The sequence below is a fragment of the Pyrus communis genome, chromosome 8, assembly GCF_041283825.1.
Source record: "Pyrus communis isolate YQ-2024b chromosome 8, ASM4128382v1, whole genome shotgun sequence".
Classification (NCBI taxonomy): Eukaryota; Viridiplantae; Streptophyta; class Magnoliopsida; order Rosales; family Rosaceae; genus Pyrus; species Pyrus communis.
This window is the reverse complement of record NC_142572.1, coordinates 13,713,973-13,735,696: the sequence shown is the minus strand read 5'-3', so window position 1 is coordinate 13,735,696 and position 21,724 is coordinate 13,713,973. Positions and strand designations below refer to the sequence as shown.

The 21,724-nt window shown below is 37.0% G+C and overlaps 1 protein-coding gene and 2 pseudogenes across 1 annotated transcript; 1 reads left to right on the top strand and 2 right to left on the bottom strand.

Moving 5' to 3' along the window:
• Positions 1-875: 875 nt before the first annotated feature.
• Positions 876-4,408, bottom strand: LOC137718590 (uncharacterized). Its single transcript, XM_068458139.2, has 8 exons — positions 4,231-4,408; positions 4,015-4,128; positions 3,752-3,922; positions 3,559-3,638; positions 2,978-3,125; positions 2,702-2,782; positions 1,582-1,704; positions 876-1,290 (listed from the first exon to the last, which is right to left on the bottom strand). The coding sequence occupies exons 1-8, from the start codon at positions 4,255-4,257 to the stop codon at positions 1,228-1,230; spliced, it is 807 nt and encodes a 268-aa protein (XP_068314240.2). The 5' UTR covers positions 4,258-4,408; the 3' UTR covers positions 876-1,227.
• A 3,800-nt stretch (positions 4,409-8,208) lies between these two features.
• Positions 8,209-11,969, top strand: LOC137717034 (beta-amylase 2, chloroplastic-like; annotated as a pseudogene).
• Positions 11,970-19,480: 7,511 nt separating this feature from the next.
• On the bottom strand, positions 19,481-21,155 carry LOC148695138 (uncharacterized; annotated as a pseudogene).
• Positions 21,156-21,724: the final 569 nt, after the last annotated feature.

The window sequence follows — 21,724 nt, the reverse complement described above, 5'->3', positions numbered from 1 at the left end:
TCTTTTTTATTTTTTATTATTATTTTTTAATGGTGTTAGTGGGTTAAATTGATAGTTGTTAGGAGAAGAGGGATTGTGGGAGTTGAACCTGCACCAAGTTGCATAGGCATAAAAGCTTTCCATCAAAGCCACCACCCCCCTTTTTTTTCTTTTTGACAAACAATAGTGTTAGTAGGTTAAATTGATAGTTGTTCGGAGAAGAGGAATTGGTGGGAGTCGAACTCGCACAAGGTTGCATGGGCATAAAAGTTTTCCATCAAAGCCCCATCTACGCTAACCAATGATATTGTCTTTCGCGCTTAAATTTCAATTCTCCTCGCCATATTGATAAGTATTAGTGTAGATTATCTTAACCGTATGAGGAAAAAAAAAAAAAAAAAAAAGGTGTAAAATGATTGAAAGCCAGATGCAATGCATTAATTAATTAAATTACATTTATATTGTCTAGTAGTAATGTCAACATGTGATCATATAATGGGCGACTACCCTAATAAAAATATATGCGTCATCATATCAAAGCAAGATGGAAACAAAAATGTCATCCTTGCTTCATCATTGTCATATATATTGAAATCAATTTGTATCAATTATAAGTTCGTTTTCAATCATATAATCTTTGACTTTTAAGGAAGCACTTCCAAAGAATCAGCCATGAGGTCAGACCTTCGTCGGTATGGAAATAGATAACTTCAATTTCTGCATCAACCTGATTTTCCTAATATTTCTTTATATCTTGGTAACCACTAATCGTTTTACTATTCGCAAATAACGGAGATAGCCAACCCGTTTGGTTTAGCGGGACTTGGTCTCCACTCTGTTGGAGGAGGTCCGCGTTCATCTCATGAACGAGAACTGTTGAATAAAAGAACAAATAATGAAGATAAACTCATAATCTACTACATGTACGAAATTCAATGGGGGAGTATTTTTACACAAATTTAATTGATCTTTAATTTACAACTTATGACGAATGAGTTCCTCGTGAATTCAGTAAACAAGCATTCAGTAAGCAAGCATGGGACCAACGTGCGATGACATGAAGATGGTTGAAACACCTCAAACTTCACATGCTACGGAGGTACTTCGATGTAACTCAACCTGGAAGATGTTTACCCAAAAAAAAAAAAAAGATTTTTAATTTACAACTCATGGTGAGCGAGTTTTTAATATCAATTTAACAAGTGAGCATGCGACTGAAAGGCGGTGGCATGACGATGGTTGAACATTTCAATCTCTGGAGATGTTTGAAGCAGAACTTCTTCGGAGTACCTCATTCTTTGTACATTCCTCCTGGATGTTTAAAGATTTATATCAGTAATTTCGGGGGAGCTTGGAGTACTGATTAGATATAGTTTGGCAAGAGCCACGACAATGACCACCAATTCTCGCCAAACTGCTAAACAACACGCTTACATCTGTGTAGAAGTGGCCAATGAAAGTGACAATGCTAGGAAACTATAATTACCTAGATACTGCGTATTACATTACAAGACTAGCATACACGACATTCTCTGAACTAGCAATGAACTAAGTGCCGCAAATGCTAACTATTAACTGTAATGTCATGATTACAATGCTTACCTGAAAAGCTTTTAAGAGTGAATAACAGTGCCTTTGCTCTGCACTTGCTGCAAAATACTTTTCCTTGAGAGCATCACAAACTTTTTGCTCTTCTTGAAGCCCATGTTGTACCTTTCGAAGTTTCTGCAAGATAGATTTACTAGCAACCTTCAGAATAACTTGAAGCATCGGAGAAAAAGTATGCACAGAAGTTGAATATGAGTTCAGGCTAAAGAAAATGACATATTCGGTGCGTGCAATGTTGAATTCTTCTAAGAAATGACATACGCACAAATATTGTTTCCTTGAAGAGCATACAAAGTCCGAAATAAACTTGACACGGGACTTGGTTAAATTATATCAGTTTTATCTTATTAGTCTCTCGAATAGGCTAATAGCTCAAACTTTTTATCTTATTTCTCTCTTCACATGGTGGGTGCATCTGTTCGGTTGCAATCCTTATCCTACACTATAGATGACACTAGGGATGACATAGCTATACATACCTATGTAATGTTTTGTCTTGAGGCTTAACAAATTTTGTAGTGCGGAAGTTGTATAAAATTTACATTGATACTAATATTGGTGATACTACCAAGGAGCTCCATTGTTAAAAGTTCATTATCAACCGTGAGAATTGGCCATACAGTAACTCGGTTCACCAAGTGGCTGCAAGGCACAATTTAATCCTCTCCAAAGCTATGTATACTGTCAATGCTAGTTAGAACTTTAACCAGCCTTTCCTTGAGGAAGGAGTAAAAAGGCCATTAACTCGAGCCCTTGTAAGGTTGTACTGATCAAAAGGCTAGCTGACTGGATGCTAGTAAATGGTTTACTGGAACGTTATGGGGGCAAAATCCTCATTTCTAATAAAAGGTCAAAGGTGCCATTCACCAGCACGCGGTAGTTGGTTCTCTTTCACAGAAACTATGGATCTCTGAGGACATATAAATAGATATGTATTATGGAAACAGAAAAACAATGCTCTTTAGGATCAACTAAATCATACTTTCCAAGGTTAAGGAGTTAAATTTCTTCTTTTAAGACAAAGATTGTGAAAAAATTTCTAGGCAGAATTGGGGTTTCTTTTTTGATTCCCAACAGAAAATATGCAAGCAATTTGATTATATTTGGAGAATACCTGTTGACTGCCCCTTATGATTCCCTCCATGGAGTCGATAAGTTTCATGCGACCGTCAGTGGTATTGATTGCTTCTTGAAACTTACAAAGTTTACAAGCAAAACAAGTTGGTATTAATGAGAAAATATACTAACAGCCAGGACTTGAAATCCCTCCTGCATAAATCAAATTTTCCCAAAGAAAAACAATGCAGCCATAACCATAAAAAGGTTACGTAAACTACATCTACTAAGAAACATAAGAGTACTGATGGAAAAATTCATAGCCGTAGCATACCTGTGAACTTATTGAATTCAACAATGACATTTCCTTCAGCATATATTCCTTGATCTCCAAAAGTGCATTGTAAGTGGCATAGTATTTCCGAGTTTGTTGAAGTTTTCCCTGAATTTGAGCATTCAATTCTGACAACCGGCGTTCATACCTGCAGAGTGCAGACCCAAGATTGAGTCAATTAGCGTTATTCTTATGGCCTGTTTGGAAATGCTTCACTGGAATGTACTTCAGCTTATAAGCACTTTTACAGGAACGACTTCTATTAGAAGCACGTCAAAGTTTTATAAAAATCCGAGTGTTTCCTGAAAAAAAGCACTTGAAGCACTTTCAGAACGTTCCCAAAAGCGCTTTTGGATATCTAAAAACGCTTTTAGCTATTCTAAAAGCACTTCCAAACATGTCTTATTCTATCCTAAACACAGACACAATAATCAAAGACACCATATGCCCTGAACTTCAAGTCTCATACTTTGACCAATTCACCAAAATTCTTCAAACTTGTTTTTCGGTGATTCACCAACTGAAACCAAAAACCATAAAATCTTAAAATTCTTATAAACTGAGCAAGAATGAACGCATACTGGACGAGCTCAGATTGCGAAGGAACATCATCAATCTGGCGCTGTACTGCCAACACTGCCCTTAGTTTAGCTGCAAGTTCCTACACATTAATACTTTCATCATTAAAAAGGATAAAACTTAATAAATCACCACCATTTTGCAGCAAATGATCACAGCTTCCTAGTGTTGCGAGCAACAGCAACAGATAATTACCCTTTTCGCCGAACCGATTTTCGCCTCCGATTCACTCAACAAACGATCCAGTTCATCAGGAACATCCTCACTATCAACCCCATTTTCTATTTGGTCCTCCAATCTACGAACTTCAGCCTCCAATACGGAATTGCTAAGAGACTGGACTTCAAGCGTTTGCCTTTCCAACTCCTGCAATAACAGTATCGAATTTCAATCAATACCCATCACCCAAAAACGACGACGCTTCGAGGGTAAAGAAAGATTTGAGGAAAACACTGAACCTTCAGTGACTGCTTGAGCGATACCAATTTTTCAACCGCAGTTTCAGCGCCTCCCTTTTCGATTTTTTCTCTCAAACTTTGCAATTCGCTCGTGAAATTTACCTTCTTCTGAATCTGAAATTAATATAAATTTGAAAAAAAAAAATCCCAAAATTTTAGTAAAAACGAATTTTGATTTGCCGTGAAAAATGAAAAGAAACCATTTTTTTAACTGACCAATTCGTTGAGATTGTCTTCTGACATTATCGACCTTACGAATTGTTTAGTTTCGCAGAAAAATAACAGAAGTTCCTGGAAACGACGGCGTTTCCTTCTGGTGCGTAGGGGCTTCGTTGCGAACCTAGATTGGGAGGTGGAGGGAGTTGACGGTTGGGGACGGCGAGGCCAGTACGCGACTTAACGAACTTTCATTGTTTTGGGTTCGTTCTAAACGACGAACCGTTTTGTGGGCTTAAAATTAGGGCCTAAACCATCTCCAATCTCAAGATAGAACCTAAAATTTTTAGTCTAGAAAATTTAGGTTTTAATCAAGAAACAGTTTTTTTACTCAAATTTTTTTGGGTTAAAATTTTAGTTCCAGATTATTAAAAAATGAACTTGTGCCAATTTTTTTTCTTAAAGTAACTTTTTTGAAAGACAAACTTATGTAGACTATCATAATTTAATTTTATGAACATTTTAACCTAAAAATATTTAGATTCCAATAAATATTGAAAAATCACTAACCGACACCATGAGACTCGTGAAACACTATGAAAGAATATGAAATACATAAAATAATTTTTTTTGATTACTCTAGCCGTTGAATTTAAATTTGGACCGCTGGAATTTTTATTTTTTTTTAACTATTGGATTTCATCAAATTAGATCTTAACCGTTAGATTCAATGAATTTATATATATATACATACATATACATATATGGTGGACCAACCCTATTAAACCAGGGGGAATCCTAGGCTAAGTACCGGTTTGGTACTTAGGTGCTTTTATAAAAAGTGGGTATAAAAAAAGCTGAGCTCAAAAAGGTGTTTGGTAAACACTTTAAAACAGCTTATTTCACAGTTTTGGGTGAAAAAAAGTTGAAAACGTGAAGCAGCAAAAAGGAGGTTATTCTCACAGCACAGCAAAAGCAATTTTTTTTTTCAAAGCACAACAATACCAAACCAGCCTTAAATTTGGCCCAGAAATGAGTTTTGAGTTTTAACTCATATTTACCCCAAGGGTTGGAGCAGGTTGAGGTAAATTTAGAACCTAAAATTTGAGTTTTACTCCATGGGTTAGAGTAGGTCTTATGGGTTTAGAGTATTGTTTGGCCGCGTTGTCTAAGGTGTGGGCAACATTTTGCAGACCTTGGCTGCAGATGGAATGTGGTCCATTGAATCAAATCTAAACAACTGAAAAACAATTTATCAAAATAAGATTACTCTGAAATCGGGTCATCAATGACCCCTCACTAAATGAAAACGGTACCTGGCAAAATTTCAAAATTTTGGAAATTTAAAATCTCCCCTCCTTGTTATCAACAACAACCTACTTAAATTGGTCTTCTCCTCCCGAAACTCCTCATCTCCCATGTTTGCTCAAGCGTCATTATCGTCGAAAACATCCTTATTGTTTGAAAACTTGTCCAAACCTAGTGGTAGTTGTGTTGTGCTTATCTTTTCCAGCTTCACTGCAATTTCAGATAGCATTTACGAAAATCGGGGGAGTTTGGTTGAAGGTTGTGCATTTGGTTCCACTGAAAAGATGTACTTTTCACTTCATTTGAGTTGGGTTCAGAATCTTTGCACCATCACTGACGTCATATTTGATTCTCCCCCATTCAATTTCAAATTTGGTGAGTTTTGAAAATGGAACCTTAAAAGTTAATTTTGTACTTTTTGTTAATTATGACAAATTAAGTTAGTTGTAAGGTTAATTATGCATGTTCGTTGATTTAATTAGTTGAAATTGGTGGATATATGTGAAATTATTGAGAAGGGTGCGTTGTGAAGTTATGAAGCTATGTTGACGGGTTGTGTAAAGGCTAGGTCGTTAACTGCTGTTTTGGTTAAGTTATAGTTTTGGGATAGGATTGATTTTTGTTTTTAAAATATTGTTAATTTTATGACGGGAGTTGATATTGATTAAGTAATGATGATCTATTGACAAAAGATATATAGCTATGAAACTTTGTTGACTTGTTGTTGTAACTTTGTGTTTTGTTGAATTTATGTGTTTGTATTGTTATATGTATAGGATATGGCAACCAATAGTATTCAACGAGCAACAAAAAAAAGAAGATGTGTATAGGTAAACAGTTAACAACCTATCCCAAGCTCCCCATGTGCTAGGATTGATTAGGGAGAAGCTTAAAGAGGGTTAAAGGCCTAGAGGGGCTAACTAATTTAATAGGTTGTGAATTGACCCAGTTCACAAAGCAAGACTTTTGCATGATTATCGGGCTACGATGTGACAAACTTGTTGACGTAGAGGTTGAGCCATAAAGGATTAGGCTGCTGAGGGATTATTTTCTCGAGAATTAGGGTTAGCAGGTGAAAGTAACAAAGGGAGGAAAGAAAAGGGCAAGGGTAAAGCCAAGGTTGTCCCAAAGAAAGTCACAAAAATATATATATGACTTGCGGGGCTTGAAAGGGCGTTTAAGGAGTGCAAGAACAAGCAGGATGTTTTCTAGCTAGGCTTGGTATACTTTGATGAGGCTATATTGATTGGGGCAAAGGCTAATGTCATTGTGAATCTAAAGTACCTTTACCTTGTAGAGGATATGGATAGGTTCAATAGCTTTGAATGGGAGTCCATCTCATTTGATATATATGACTTGCGGTGCTTAAAAGGGCGTTTAAGGAGTGCAAGAACAAGCAAGATGTTTTCAAGCTAGGCTTGGTATACTTTGTTGAGGCTATATTGACTAGGGCAAAGACCAATGTCATTGTGAATCTAAAATACCTTTACCTTGTAGAGGATATGGATAGGTTCAATAGCTTTGCATAGGAGTCCATCTCATTTGAACAACTTCATGACAGCCTCTCGTGTCCTGCTTTAAGGAAAGGTAGAGGTTGAAGGAGATGGTGAGTGAGATGATGAGGAAGAAGAAGAAGAAGTTAAGGGAACCAAAAGGAAGCAACGGTTCGGATGGGGCTGCAAAGGATTTTCGTATGATTTTTAGGTAATATGTGTTGCTTTCGTTGGTAATGTTGACTTTATTACTATGGTGGAGTAATAATTTATTGAGCAATACGTGCAAGTGTGGGCATGTGAAAAAAATCCCCAACATGAAAAGCCCTTATGTTACTGCAAGATCTTAGATCCGAAAGCTACACCGAGAATTCTGCGATGCAAGACAATGAAGAAGTAACTGATCCACGAGTAGTTACAATTGTATGTAACCGAGAGCCGGGAGGTATAACTATATTGCGAACCTTTTGAAGGTTATGGATGAAAGTGAATGACTGTGAATGTTGTATGTGAGAAATGTATTGCTGATGCATGGCTTTAAATAGAGAGTGTTCCGACTGAATAGGAAAGGAACAAGGCATACTGGATGTAGGCGATGATGTTGATATTGTGATTCCTGACAACCTCACTCCCGACATATATGATGTCAGTGAGTTGAAATTGCAAATCAAGGAAGGTGTCATTGGCACGATTGGCCCATGTGGAGGAGATTTTAGAGAGGATGGTGCTGAAGAAAGTTGAATAGTTGTCGAAGATGGTAAAGTAATTAAGGAGGGAAGTGAAGGAAAAGCATGCAGAGGAGAAGACGAGGAAGAAGAAAAAGAAAAAGATGTGGGAAGTGAAGAAGAAAATGAAGAGGGAAAAGAAGAAAAATAAGGAGGTAAAGAAGAGGTGAAAAAAGAAGAGGATGGTGAAATTGGCGGTGACGTAGAAACTGTTGTGGAAGAAGAAAAAGAATAAGAAGAAGAAGATAAATCAAAAGAAGAGGAGGAAGAAGAAAAGGGTGGTGAAAATGAGGTTGATGAAAAAATGGTTTGGAAGGAGGGGAGGAAAAACCTGTGGGTGAAGATGGGAATAAGGATAAGGAATTAAGGGATGAAGGCAAGAGGGGAGAAGGGGTGAGGTGAGGGTGAGGGACCCAGAGGGAATGAGGTAATGAGAGCTATGGAGGACGAGGGTTGGAAGATGTTTGTAGGGATTGTTGAATGGAGCAGTCCCTTAGATGTATGTTGCGAAGATGGTTCGAAGTGTAGCCGATGAGTATGAAGATTTGAAGAGTTCGGATGATGACAATGAGGTGGTTATATACACACTTAATGGTGAGCAGGTAGGGACCAAGAGGAAGGTCCCCTCCACAAGGATGACGTCAAAATCTGTGCAAACCAAAATGGGGCAGTAAAAGAAGATGAAAGTGGTTTGCTAGATGCCTTTATTGTTTGACGTCGCAAAGTGCCAAAAAATATGTCGGTAAACCCAAGCAGGATGTTGTGTAAAGAGAAGCGTTAATTAAAGCTAAAGACAGAAACTACGTGGTTGAGGTGATGGAATATTTCTATCACTTCAATAAGTTGAAGGAGAAGGCAAAGAAGTAAGGTACTCATTAACATTTGGATTTTATGGATGCATGACAAAATTGATTAAATGACTAGATAAGGTCAACTGTTTTCTTGTTACATTGTTAGTCCGGTTGCCCAGTTGGAGATATTGATTTTTGGCGGCGGCTTCTAAACCAAGAAGGGGTGGTTGTCAACGGATGTAAGTGGCTAAACTCTATATGTTATGGAGTGGTATAAATGTGTTGAGATTTCATTGGTGTGAAAGTTGAATAAAATTTTGTATATTGTAGTACATTCACTTGCAGCTCTATCTCCTGCAGAAGCATCATGATGAGGCACGGAGGATATGCAAGTGTTGACCACCAACATAACAGACTGGTTTCTGGTAACACTTCCTACTTAATTTCTCTTGAAATTGAAAAGTTTGGCAATATTGTGATGTTGAGTGTGTCTTCGTAGATGAAGTGTCGTGCATGTTTTTTGATTAATTTAACACTTGTGGATAGTCATACTATGAACGTTGCCATGCTGAGAGGACATTGAAATGAAAACTAAAGGCTGGAAAGGGATTGCATCCAAACAGTTTGAGCCGATACCGGTGAAAATAGTGACGGGGAAGGGGTGGAGTTTGGTAGATCATGGGTGGAGGATGTGGATAGGATATGACCCCTCCTGAACATGGATCCCCATTAGGTTGCCATAGAGTTGAATCTTAAAGGTGGGAGAATGAATGTACTCTATGAAGATTGCAACCCACTCGCAGCAAGCTTGTGCGAAATTGGTTCCCATCGCTCATGTGTTGCCAGTGTCCTCCTAAGCTTTTACAACAATTAATGTAAGCTATACAAGGCTATAAGTTACAAGAGTACCAAACCCAAATTATAACAAGGCCCAATCGGGTTGTGCTCACTTTAACATTTTCCTAAAATATCTTACTCATTGCAAGCGGTTTATAGCTCAAGTGGTTAAGAACGTTTACTCTTACACTCGAAGTGTTGTTATTGTATTCACCCTCCTACCCTCCCCAATATTGTTCCAATTATACTTCGACTACTTAATTTTAGCAAGCCAAACTGAACTGCTAACTAGTCTTACGTTACTGAATAAGTTGAATGTTGGAATTTTATAGTGGCACATTCACAACGAGTTTAGGTTACTTAGCTAGCCGAAACAGCGTAATTGTATGATCTTGTAAGTTTACAATTATATCCCAACTGCTAATTGGTGATGCCAATTTTAATTATATATTCCACGGTGCCTATTCCAATGCGAAGTTACACCAGTGCCAATGTCTATGCAAATTTCCAATGCTAGTAATACCAATGCACTAGTGCAAGATTTCAATGCCAATTTCGAGTGCAAACTTCCAAACAAACAAACTGCTGATGCTAGCTGACAAACAAACAAATTGATCCCAATCAAAGATGACGCACATGGCTACTTTAGTCTAAAGTAAGGTTTTCAATTGCACTATTCAAATGAATGGTGTTTTGAGATGGATTTTGAGTTCTTTAAAAAATTCATTTCAAAAAAGAGAGATTTTCTGCTTTACATATTTTCTTTGAATATGCATGTTGGATATGGTGTGCATTGTCTTACTGTATATTGGTGTAGGTCGTGATGTCATTCCACGAGTGTGGAGGCAATGTTGGGGATGATGTACATATCCCACTTCCTCATTGGGTGACAGAAATTGGCCAAAAGAATCATGATATATATATTACTAATAAAGAAGGGAAACGCAACACTGAATGTCTCACGTGGGGAATTGATAAAGAGCTGGTTTTAAGAGGCCGCACTGTTGTTGAGGTATAGTATTCTAGAATTACTTTGTTATGCTGGTTTTTTTATTTCCATGGATTGCCATAGCTCCTTTCCTATATTTGTCTTCTTTTACATGTTCCACTCATGTTTTAAAAGAAACTATTGCTAAACCTATTCCAACTTATATGTTCTATATTTCTAAGAATTTTCCTTTTTGTATGTTCTAAGAATCAGACCCTATGCATTCTTACTGTTTAATGTTGAGAGTTTCTATTCTGCTATATTATAATGGAACCAATGCAGGTTTACTTCGACTACATGAGGAGCTTCAGAGTTGAATTTCATGAGTTTTTTAAGCAAGGGATAATATCAGAAATTGAAGTTGGATTAGGTCCGTTTAGAGAGCCATGGTATATCCTTCTTATCCTGAACAGCATGGTTGGAAATATCTTGGTATTGGTGAATTCCAGGTACCTTAATAAATGGTGATCCCTCCTTTCATTAGTGGCATGCATAATAGCTAGGGACTGACGGCTATTTCTAAATGTTAAGTTAATAGCCCTTCATTTATCTGTGGTTATGATCTTAAGCTTGTAGCTCATTTGATTTTTACCTCTATCTGAACTTTGAAGTAGTTCTCTGATTCAACCTGGTTTGGTGCAGTGTTATGACCGATACTTGATGAAGAATCTGACGCAGGCTGCAGAAGCAAGGGGCCACTCTTTCTGGGCTAGAGTACCAGATAATGCAGGTTCTTATAATTCCCAACCACATGAGACAGGGTTTTTCCGTGACGGAGGTGATTATGATAGCTACTATGGCAGAGTCTTTCTTAATTGGTACTCCCGTGTGTTGATTGATCATGGTGATCGGGTACTTGCTCTGGCCAATTTAGCTTTTGAAGGCACACGCATTGCTACAAAGGTGAGTCACTTTATTGGACATTAGTTCTTCACAAGTTTATTTTTTTGTGGAGTTTCTTTATTTGATTTATGAGCAGGTATCAGGTATTCACTGGTGGTACAAGATTGCCAGCCATCCTGCATAATTAACTATTGGATTTTACAACTCCTGCAATCGTGATGGGTATGCGCCAATTTCAGCAATGTTAAAAGAAAACATGAGGCTACTCTGAATTTCCCATGTGTTAAAATGTGCATATTAGAGCAACATGAGGGCTTTCGGGAAGCACTAGCAGACACGAGGGATTAATTTGGCAGGTAAGCACAGAAACTCTTATGTAATTACTCCCTGGATGTTAAGCGTATGTAAATTACAATAAATATAAATCACCATTATTTGGAAAGCGAGCATCTGGTTTGGCTGGATGAGAAAAATCTTAAAAAGCATCAATTAGACTTTTCAGCTGAATATGCATACTTCTTTTATTCTTGGGAAGGTGGCTAAATTTTGAGTCCAAGTTATTTTGTGAATAATGGATCTGCTCAGATTCATTTTTCTCCATTCGTCAAACAAATACTTCAAAATTTCTAACTAAAATGGGCAAGCAACACTGGATCAAGATGGCGGGTCTGTTGTTACATGTGAAATGTCAGTTTCAGTAGGATTATGTACCGAAATATTCTCTATAAAGCCTTTTAATTTGTTTTTCTTTTTGATGTTTTTGGATTTCATTTTTTTCTTTCAGGTGCTGAATGCTGCAAATTCCTACTTTTAATTTCTCTGCCTCCTGTTAGCGATTAGGAATGAAATGCAGAACTCTCAGGCAAGAAGACGAAGAAGAGACGCTTAGAATTTCGATTAGAAAATTCGGAGAATGTTACTTTACAAATTCTTCCATATATTCAGGGAAAATGCTCACTGAGCATGTGAGCTCACACATCAACAAAATACCCGTTGGAGGAGAGAGAGAGAGAGAGAGAGAGAGAGAGAGAGAGAGAGAGAGATCCTCAATTCAATCTCAGCCATCCATTTCATTCTCTACTTGGATTAAGACACTTGTCCACGATCAAGCCCTATGAGACTTAACTAACACATTACAATTTGAACACTCTATCTCAGCCTATGAGCTAAGACAGAACATCAATCAAACTTGTAATCCTCTTTAATCAATTCATCAATTTACATATTAACTCTCCCCCTAAATTGTGAACTGATCTTACTCCCAATTGCTCTCTGAGATGACAAAACTGCTCCTTGGCCAGTGCCTTTGTGAATATGCCTGCTACCTGATCTTTGGTTGGGCACAGTACACCAAATCAATGATTCCATTTTACAAAGCCTCGTTGATAAAGTGATACCTTCGGTTGATGTGCTTAGTTTTATGGTGAAAAATAGGGTTCTTGGTGATTGCAATAGCAGAGGTGCTATCACAATTCAAGGGAGTTGCCACAGTCTGTGTTTCACCAAAATCCTCTAACACAAACCTTAACCAAGTTGCTTGTGCAAGAGCTTCTGGTGCACTGATATACTCTACTTCAACTGTGGATAATGCAACACAATGTTTCTTGACTGAGGACCAGGAAAATACTCCACTTCCGAAAGTGAATGCATATCCTGAAGTGCTTCTCATATCATTTTCGGATCCACTCCAGTCACTATCATAGAATCCAAACAATATTGCACCTTGACCTTTCCTGTACTCCAAACCATAGTCGAAGGTTCCTTGTATGTACCTCAGTACCCTTTTAGCAGCTCCATAGTGCTTATTAGTTTAGTAGTGCATAAACCTTGCTAATAAGCAAGTAGCATACATGATAATGGGCCTAGTCGCAGTAAGATACAACAAGCTGCCAACAATTTTTCTGAACTATGCTACATGTATAGCTCCACTATCATCATCCTTTCTCAGTTTGTCACCTGGAACAAGTGGGATACTAACAGGTTTACAATCCTGTAATCCAAATTTCTTAAGTAGGGAAGTAGCATACTTCTTTTGATGAATGAAAATGCTACTTTCAGTTTGCATAACCCCCATTCCAAGAAAATGGTGCAGCAAACCCAAATCTGTCATATAATACTTATGCATCATATCAGTCTAGAATTCTTCTATCATTTCAATACCACTGCCAGTATAAATGATATCATCAATATAAATTGACACAATGAGTATTCCTTCACCCTTCTTCCTTTTTGTATACAAAGTTGCTTCACTGTCACTCTTCTTGAATCCACAATCTTCAAAATGAGCATCAATTTCACTGTACCAAGCCCTTGGTGCTTGTTTCAGTCCATAAAGAGCTTTGTGTAGCTTGTAAACCTTGGCTTCTTCTCATTTTACAATAAACCCATCTGGTTGATTCACATACACTTCTTCTTGGAGTACATCATTCAAGAAAGCAGACTTAACATCTAGTTGAAATAGCTACCAATTGTTCTTTGCAGCTAGAGCAACCAATGTTCTTATAGTATCCAACCCTGCAACAGGTGCAAATGTCTCGTTGTAATCCACACTAGGCTTTTGTGCATATCCCTTGGCCACCAATCTTGCTTTGTTTTTCTGCACAGATCCATCTAGATTCAACTTTGTCTTGTATACCCACTTTACCCCAATTACTGGCTTGTCAAGTGGTCTATTCACCAAGTTCCAGGTCTGGTTCTTCTCTATCATATTTATTTCATCTTGCATTGCAGCCTTCCAAGCTTCATCTTGTGCATCATCATCAAAGCTTTCAGGTTCAACAATGCACATATTGCAGTGTTCATATACCTCACTTAGATTTCTCCATTTCAAGGGAGTTGAGTCAAATGCTTCTGTATCCACAGGGTGTATTTGTACACTTTCACCCCGAACACTTAACCTTTCACAAGAAATAGAAGATGATATCTTGGAAAACTCTCCAACTTCACTAGCATCTATTTCTCTAAACTCAGGTGGAATTAAAGGAACACATATTTCCTTCACTTTATTTTCTTCCCAATTCCACTTCCCATTCTCATCAAACATTACATCTCTAGACACAATCACCTTCATGGTAGTTGGATTTAGAGTTCTATATCCTTTCTCACAAGCTCCATATCTAATAAAGATTCCTTTTACATTTGATACTTCCAGCTTATGTCTCAAATCTCCAGGTATTAGAGAATAGCATACAACACCAAATACCTTGAGATGTTTAATCCCTGGTCTTCTTCCACTATAGTCTTCAAATGGTGCAACACTGTCTAATGCACTTATAGGACATCTGTTCAATAAGTAGAGTGCAGTGTTGACTGTTTCTCCCTATAGTTTGTAGGGTAGTCATTTCTCATGCAGCATGTTTTTAGCCATTTCCACTATTGTCATATTTTTCCTTTCTGCCACTTCATTTTGCTGTGGAGTATATGACACAGTGAGCTATCTTTCTATCCCAATTGATTCACAAAATGCATTAAACTCAGTGGAAGTGCCTCTATCACTTCTTAATTTCTTCAGGGAATAACCACATTGCAGTTCAACCATAGCTCTAAACTTTTTGAATATCCTAAACACTTCTGATTTATTTCTCATAAAGTAGATCCAACACATTATTGAACAGTCATCAATGAATATGAGGAAGTATCCATTCCCACTTGTGGTTGGAACCTTCATAGGTCCATAGACATCAGAATGTATCAGTTCCAATGGTTCATGTGCTCTCCATGTGTTCTCCTTAAGAAATGACTCCTTATGATGCTTCCCAAGTACACAACCTTGACATACATCATCATTATCTTGGATTTTAGGCAGCCCCAATACCATTCCTTGACTCTGTAACAGCTTGAGAGTCTTGAAATTTAGGTGCCCAAATCTTTTGTGCCACATCTTTGCATCTTCTTGCACATTTGTTCTCAATGCAAGTTCTTTGTTGGTACTGAAAATCAAAGGAAAGCATCTATTTCCCTTCTGTTTCACACTAACCACCAGATTTCTTAGAGACATGTCATCAAACACATCCACTCTATAATCTCCAAACAGAAGAAAATAACCATACTCTGTCATCTGTCCTACATTGAGCAAGTTCTCTACAAGTCCAGGTATAAGCATTACTTCTCTTATGTATCTTTTGCCTTTCATTGTTTCAATGATCAATGTCCCTTTTCCAGCCACTTCAACCAAGACTCCAGTGCCTACTTGGACCTTGGCTTTCACATTTCTGTCAATGTCAACAAGGAAATCTTTCCTGGATGTCATATGATTACTACATCCACTATCTATGTACCATTTATCACTTATCTTCTTCACTCCCCCAGAATGATTAGCATAAAATAGGTTTCTAGCTTCCTCTACCTGATTAGTAAAATTCACTTGATGCACAGCCTTGTTTGTATTGCAGTATCTTGCAATATGACCAATTTTGCTACACTTGTGACACTTGACTTTGTTCTTAACCCAACATTCTCCATAGTGTAATCTATCACATATTTTACACTTATCCCCAGTGTTATTGGCATCACTCTTCATAGGGAAACTAGCCTTATTACCCCAATCAGCCTTGTTACCCCATTGTTTCCCTTTTGGCTTAAAATTCTTTTAGTATTTGCTACTGTTTGGCTGACCATCAAACCTATGGTGTCTAAGTCCTTAGTATTATCTATCACAGTTGCAATACTATCATAGGACTTAGGTAGGCTAATTAAAAACTTGTGAACAATTCTTTGATTACTCAGATCTTCACCATAGCTTTTTATTTAATTAATCAAATCAAACAGTTTAGCAATATACACAGAAAGAGAATCATTATCATTCATGCGAGTATATTCAAAATCTTGCCTAAGACCTTAGAGTTTCACAGATCTTACTTGCTTGTCACCAACAAATTCTTATTTCAGAATGTCCCAAGTAGCCTTTGCACTTTCCTGAGTTGCAATTCTTGGGAAAATTTGATCTGAAACAGCACCTTGGATAATTCCAAGTGCTCTAGCATCCTTGACCGTATTCTCACACATTAGCTTCTTTTCCGCCTTCATGAGCTCCTCCTCTTTCTTCACCGGAGTTTCGTAGCTGTTCTCAACCAGATTCCACAGTTCGTGTGAATGGAAAATGGTTTTCATTTTGATTTGCCAGAATTCAAAATTCTCGCCATTGAAGATTGGCGTTCTCAGTTCTCCTCCTTCAGATCCAGCCATGTTAGACTCGATCACTGATATGAACTCGAATCACTGCAAAAGCTTGTTGCTGTGAATCCAAGCTCAACCCTCACAGACATGATGCCCAGAGATTTTTAGATCCAACCTGGCTCTGAGGCCATGTTAACGATTAGGAATGAAATGCAGAACTCTTAGGCAAGAAGAAGAAGAAAAGACGCTTAGAATTTCAATCAGAAAAATTAGAGAATATTACTTTGCAAATTCTTCCATATATTCAGGGAAAATGCTCACTGAGCATGTGAGCTCACACATCAACAAAATACACGTTAAAGGAGAGAAAGAGACAAATCCTCAATTCAATCTCAGCCATCCATTTCATTCTCTACTTGGATTTAAGACACTTGTCCACTATCAAGCCCTATGAGACTTAACTAACACATTAACACCTCCTTTCTTTCTACTTGCACTAGTTGCGACAGACAGAGAGGGAAAGGGAAGAGTGGGGATCTCACCGCCATGGATTGCGTCGCCGGTAAATTTGTAATTTTTGTTACTGTTATTTGTTAATTTATCCGTTTTTTTTTTTTTTTTTTGAAGGTCAGTTAATTAATCAGTTAATAGTGTTGCTGTTAATGATTTAGTTTAATTAATCAGTTAATAATGCTGGTGCTAATGATTTAGTTTTAGTATAACGATGCTTTTAATGATTTGGTTTTGAGTTTAAATCTGATTAGCGAAAATCGGAGGGTTTAAGGTTATGCACTTGCTTTGGATGTGACTGCCAAAGAAATTCAAACTTCTGCTAAGGTAATTATCGATAATTGGATTGTTTAATGCGAACAAACGTGGTAGTGAAATGTTAAATTTTACGGCTACAAGTTTCTAATTAGAATACTAATGCTGCAATTCATGATGATCAATATGTTCTGACTTAAACAGTTATTGCAAATGTATTGTTGCTTTGTGATGAATGAGTTATCTTTCGCATATAAGACTTTTTGTTTCTCGATATTAAGTCTAAAATAGAGATTTCAGAGCAAAACGTTGATCCAGCATAAGCGAGTTGTGATTTTGTAGTTTTTATATGTTTCCAGATAAAGTTAGGATATGCAGAGATTAGAAAGTGAAAAAGGGCAAGGGAAAGCGATGCTGACTCACGAAAGATGGTTCAAGTCTCTATTGGAGGTACATTGGATTTATGTTTCTGATGTGTTAAGTACATTGTTAGGACTATAGATTTGGATTGAACTCAATGTTGTCCGTGTATATAAATATGTGTGTGTGAATATATGTGTGTGTATATAGATTTATACATAAAGGGAAGATGGATGGATAGGTGTATGCTTAGTCCGTAAAAGAAGAGAGAACAAAAACAACACCAAACAACTCGCATTTAAAGCTCTTTTTCTTTTTCTCTTTTGACATAAATCTCTCTTTGTTAGATTGCTAGGGGGCTGCACTGTGTGAGGGCCATGTATGTTTTATTACAGTCGTATCCATGGTTTTGGGAACTGGAGAAAAGAAGTGGAACAAACCATTTGCATGGCAAAGGCCGACTTGATTCTTTCTCGAATTTGTAGTGCACAAAAATGGTTTAGTATATATGTGAAGGGGATAAGAGAAGGCAGATATTCAAATGTTGTATCAGAGATGATTTCTTTACAGAGTTCGGTGCTTACATTTGTAATTTTAAGATCAGTGTGGATGTTTCATAACATTGAAGGATCCCATATTCTAAGAATTGTTATTGCATTCGTTTCGTGATTTGAGTAGTGAAATATATCTATGAATTGTCTTTTTTCTTGGTCAAAATAAAAGTTTATATTGTACTAATAAATTATTTCAAGTATATGTCTGAATGCGGCTGGTGAATTTGGACTGAGTTTGATATGTTGATCGCTTGAAGTGAATCGCTTTGTAACTATGATTTGATTTTCAAGAGATTAAATCACTGCCTTAGGCATCCTAATTCCTAAGAAATCTATTGAGCTATGTTGTTTTTAGTAGGAAATTATGGTTGCTGGTGTTAGCAATGGATTGAGTCTTTCTATTTGCTATGATTGTATATCTAAACAAGCATGACCTTAAATTAGGTGCAAATAACAAATTTTGTTCACAAAAGAAAATGGATAGGTGTATGGTTATTAAATTTTGTTTTTCTTCCATTACGTTATTTGATTTTTTTGGTTGTTACTACTGTGAAATCAAATCCGTTCAATGGATTACGCTTCCAGCAGAAGCGTGACGTTCATGAACTATTTTCTTTCAATTGCTCCTTAAACATAAGAGGGCATGCTTGCATAAACTCTTTGGCACAAGGTAGAATAAAACTTATGTAATCAACTCATTTTTCATGTCATGCCATGTTGGTTTGTCAAAGTTTATTTGGATTGTTATGAACCTATAATTCTGTTATCCGAACTACAGCATATAAACTTGGTTGCTTCCTTCTGACGCCAATGAGGCACAAATGTTGTTCCTGCATTAAGTAATTTTCTTTATATTGAAATTGAATAAATTTAATTTTCCTTTATATCCAAATTTATTAAGTAATTTTCTTCAGTTTCTTCTCTTTCTAATCAAAGACGTTCAGTTTCTTTCCACTCATTATACAATGTGTTTATATGCCAGCTCACTTAAATGTATATAAAAGCAAAATTGCTTATCTTATTGACCTCATTTACTCATGTATCCCTCTATTTGTTCATAATTGTGTTGAATTTATTCAACTTAAATGTGTTTTATTCATTCGACTACGCCTAAAACAGCTGGTTCCCGTAGCAACGCTCCGGGCGTATTTTCTAGTTCATCCTAAACCAAGCATAAGTAGCTAATATTTGTCAAACTAAGCACCACCTTTAGTTTTGCAGTTCACAACCATCCTAGACTAAGCATGAACAGAAAATACAACCAACTTCTTTTTTTCCTTTTTTATTCTTTCACAACATTGGTTTCCACCATAATGTAAAGATGTGAAGGTAATAAGAGTCTCACATTGGTGAAAGGAAAAACATTGCAAGGACTTATAAGAGTATCTCCAAAAGAGATGTCAAATTTTAAACATAAAATTTGAATTTGACAGCCTATGTGGTATTTTGACATCTTTCAAAATTTTGCTCTCCACCCGTATATCAAATTAAATATTATTTTATTACATTATTTTCTTTTCTTTTTATTTTATTAAAATATTATTTTCTGGGTTTGGAATGAAGAGCTTGGAGGAACTCGGATTCTTTCATGAATCCGCGGAGAACCCTTCCATCCCAGTCCCGCCAAAGCCCGGGAAAACCCTTCCATTGTATCAATTCTGTCACCGGTGAGCCGCGAAAACAGCGACATTGAGCTGCAATTCCAATTGCTTTGACTACCAACGTTATTTGCCTCACTGGGTTTGCAATTGGAGTGCACAAAAACCAGATTGAAAAGGCATTTGGAGAGCTTGACAAATCCGCGAAGATGGGAAATTGGGGCGGCGGAGAGACAGGGGAAGGGGAGGGGAACCGCGTCGTATGGTAAAGACTTTGACGACAGCGACGATGAGGATCACGACGATGGAAATAAGGACGGCGATGCTGTATAGGGAGATGAGGAGGACGACGGCGGCGGAGGCGGGAAGGAGAGAATGATGTGGGAGAGAGATGGGGTCCATGCCCATGTCTCTGGCTATGGTGACAAGTCTGTAAGTGTAAGTGACAATCTCTTCGGTTGGGAGGAATGGGAGAAATGGGGTTCTCGATTTGCTGCTACTTCTGCTTCTTCCTCCGCCGCACGTTTGTTTGTGACTGCCATTGTCGTCGTCGTGATGTTGGGGAAGAAAGAGAGAGTTGTTGTTGATGGTTTCTTCAAGAGTAATTTTTTTTTTCTCATGTTTTTATACCATATTTATATACACGTTTATGTGATATTTTATGTGAACATCACATCATTTAAATTAATCAAAATTTAATTTAAATTAAAAATCATTTAATAAATCAATAATTAAAAAAAAACTAGAATTAAATGGTGATTGTGGCATACGAAGAGTCTTCTCCATCATCCCAAAAACCAATTTCTTCCGAGATTCAATCTTATCCTGCCGCAACAGAGCTTATAGCTCAAGAAGAATTCAGAGGAAGTTATGCACAAATATTCATAATCTGATCATGAAAATATTTCTATTTTTTATTCACATTTACAAGTTGTAGAACAATATTGATTGATCTGGTAAATCTACTGTATACAAAAAGTGTCAAAAAAAATTGAAGCAAAATCCAAACCTGAAAAAAGTACAAAAATTCTTAGAACCAGAATCTTCGTCATCTAACTGTAGAAGCAACAGTATGAGCCCACCATTTGAGATTGTCTTTCATGTCAATTTCACTCTCCGGAAACCTCCAATTCATCAATGGCTTCTCTCTTCTTCCTGACCTCCCAAGCTTCAGAAAGGTACGGCCTTGCAGACTCATCAAAACTCTCATCTCTGCTATCATCCTTCTTTCCCAACCTTTGCAACCCAGGAATGATTGAAACCAAGTTTGAATCTTTATCTTCTTCTGAGAAAACAAAACCAAGATCCATAAACCCTTTGTATCTTCCTTTGAGAAAACAAAACTTCATCGTCGCTCATGGACCTGGTGTGCCTAGAAGGATAAGACTCCTCCTATGCCACAATCATAATTTAATTCCAACTTTTTTTTTAATTATTGGTTTATTAAATGGTTTTTAATTTAAATTAAATTATGATTAATTTTAATGATGTGACTGTTCACATCAGATGCCACATAAGATGGTATATAAATATGATATAAAAATATGGTAAGAATAACATTATTGTTTCTCCAAACACAAGAGAGCGTACCAGCTTTAGTGGCAGCATCTTGCCTTTATAAATAAATTAATAAAAAAATATTTGACGCTGCTGTCAAATTTGACAGCAAGGGAGAAAGCTGCTATTCCATGTCATGCCACATCAGATTTGACTTCTCGGTTGGAAAACATTGCAGCTGTCTTTTTTTATTGTTATTTCTGATTTGGACATTTTGATATCTCATTTGGAGATGCTCTAAGAGGTTAATTGGATTACTCCGCATATGACAAAGACTTTCAAGAGGTTGGACTACTCCTTATGTTGTTTATTACTTTTATGGTGAAACATCAACTTCATCACCTAAGGTAGTGACAAAGACTAAAGAAACTAAGAATCATAATTTTAAATTCTCAATATCGAGAGAGAAGTGCAGAGGCTAATAAACTTGGTCTATCCCTTTTGTCTAACCAAATACGATAAAAGTTGTGGTTGTGGATTTGGACGCAAAATCGTGTCTCACGATAAATTGGCCTTATGAAAGCATACTTAAGAAGAAGAGCAATAATCACGACCACATTTGATGGACTAATGAGCCAATCAAGGGTCAACGAAATCTGTCTTGTCATCGTGATTCATGA

Coding starts and splice junctions, on each gene's coding strand:
- LOC137718590 (XM_068458139.2), bottom strand. CDS start 4,257: ATGTCAGAAGACAATCTCAACGAATTG. Junction 4,129..4,230: donor AAGACAATCTCAACGAATTG/GTCAGTTAAAAA, acceptor TATTAATTTCAG/ATTCAGAAGAAGGTAAATTT. Junction 3,126..3,558: donor TCGCAATCTGAGCTCGTCCA/GTATGCGTTCAT, acceptor TGCACTCTGCAG/GTATGAACGCCGGTTGTCAG.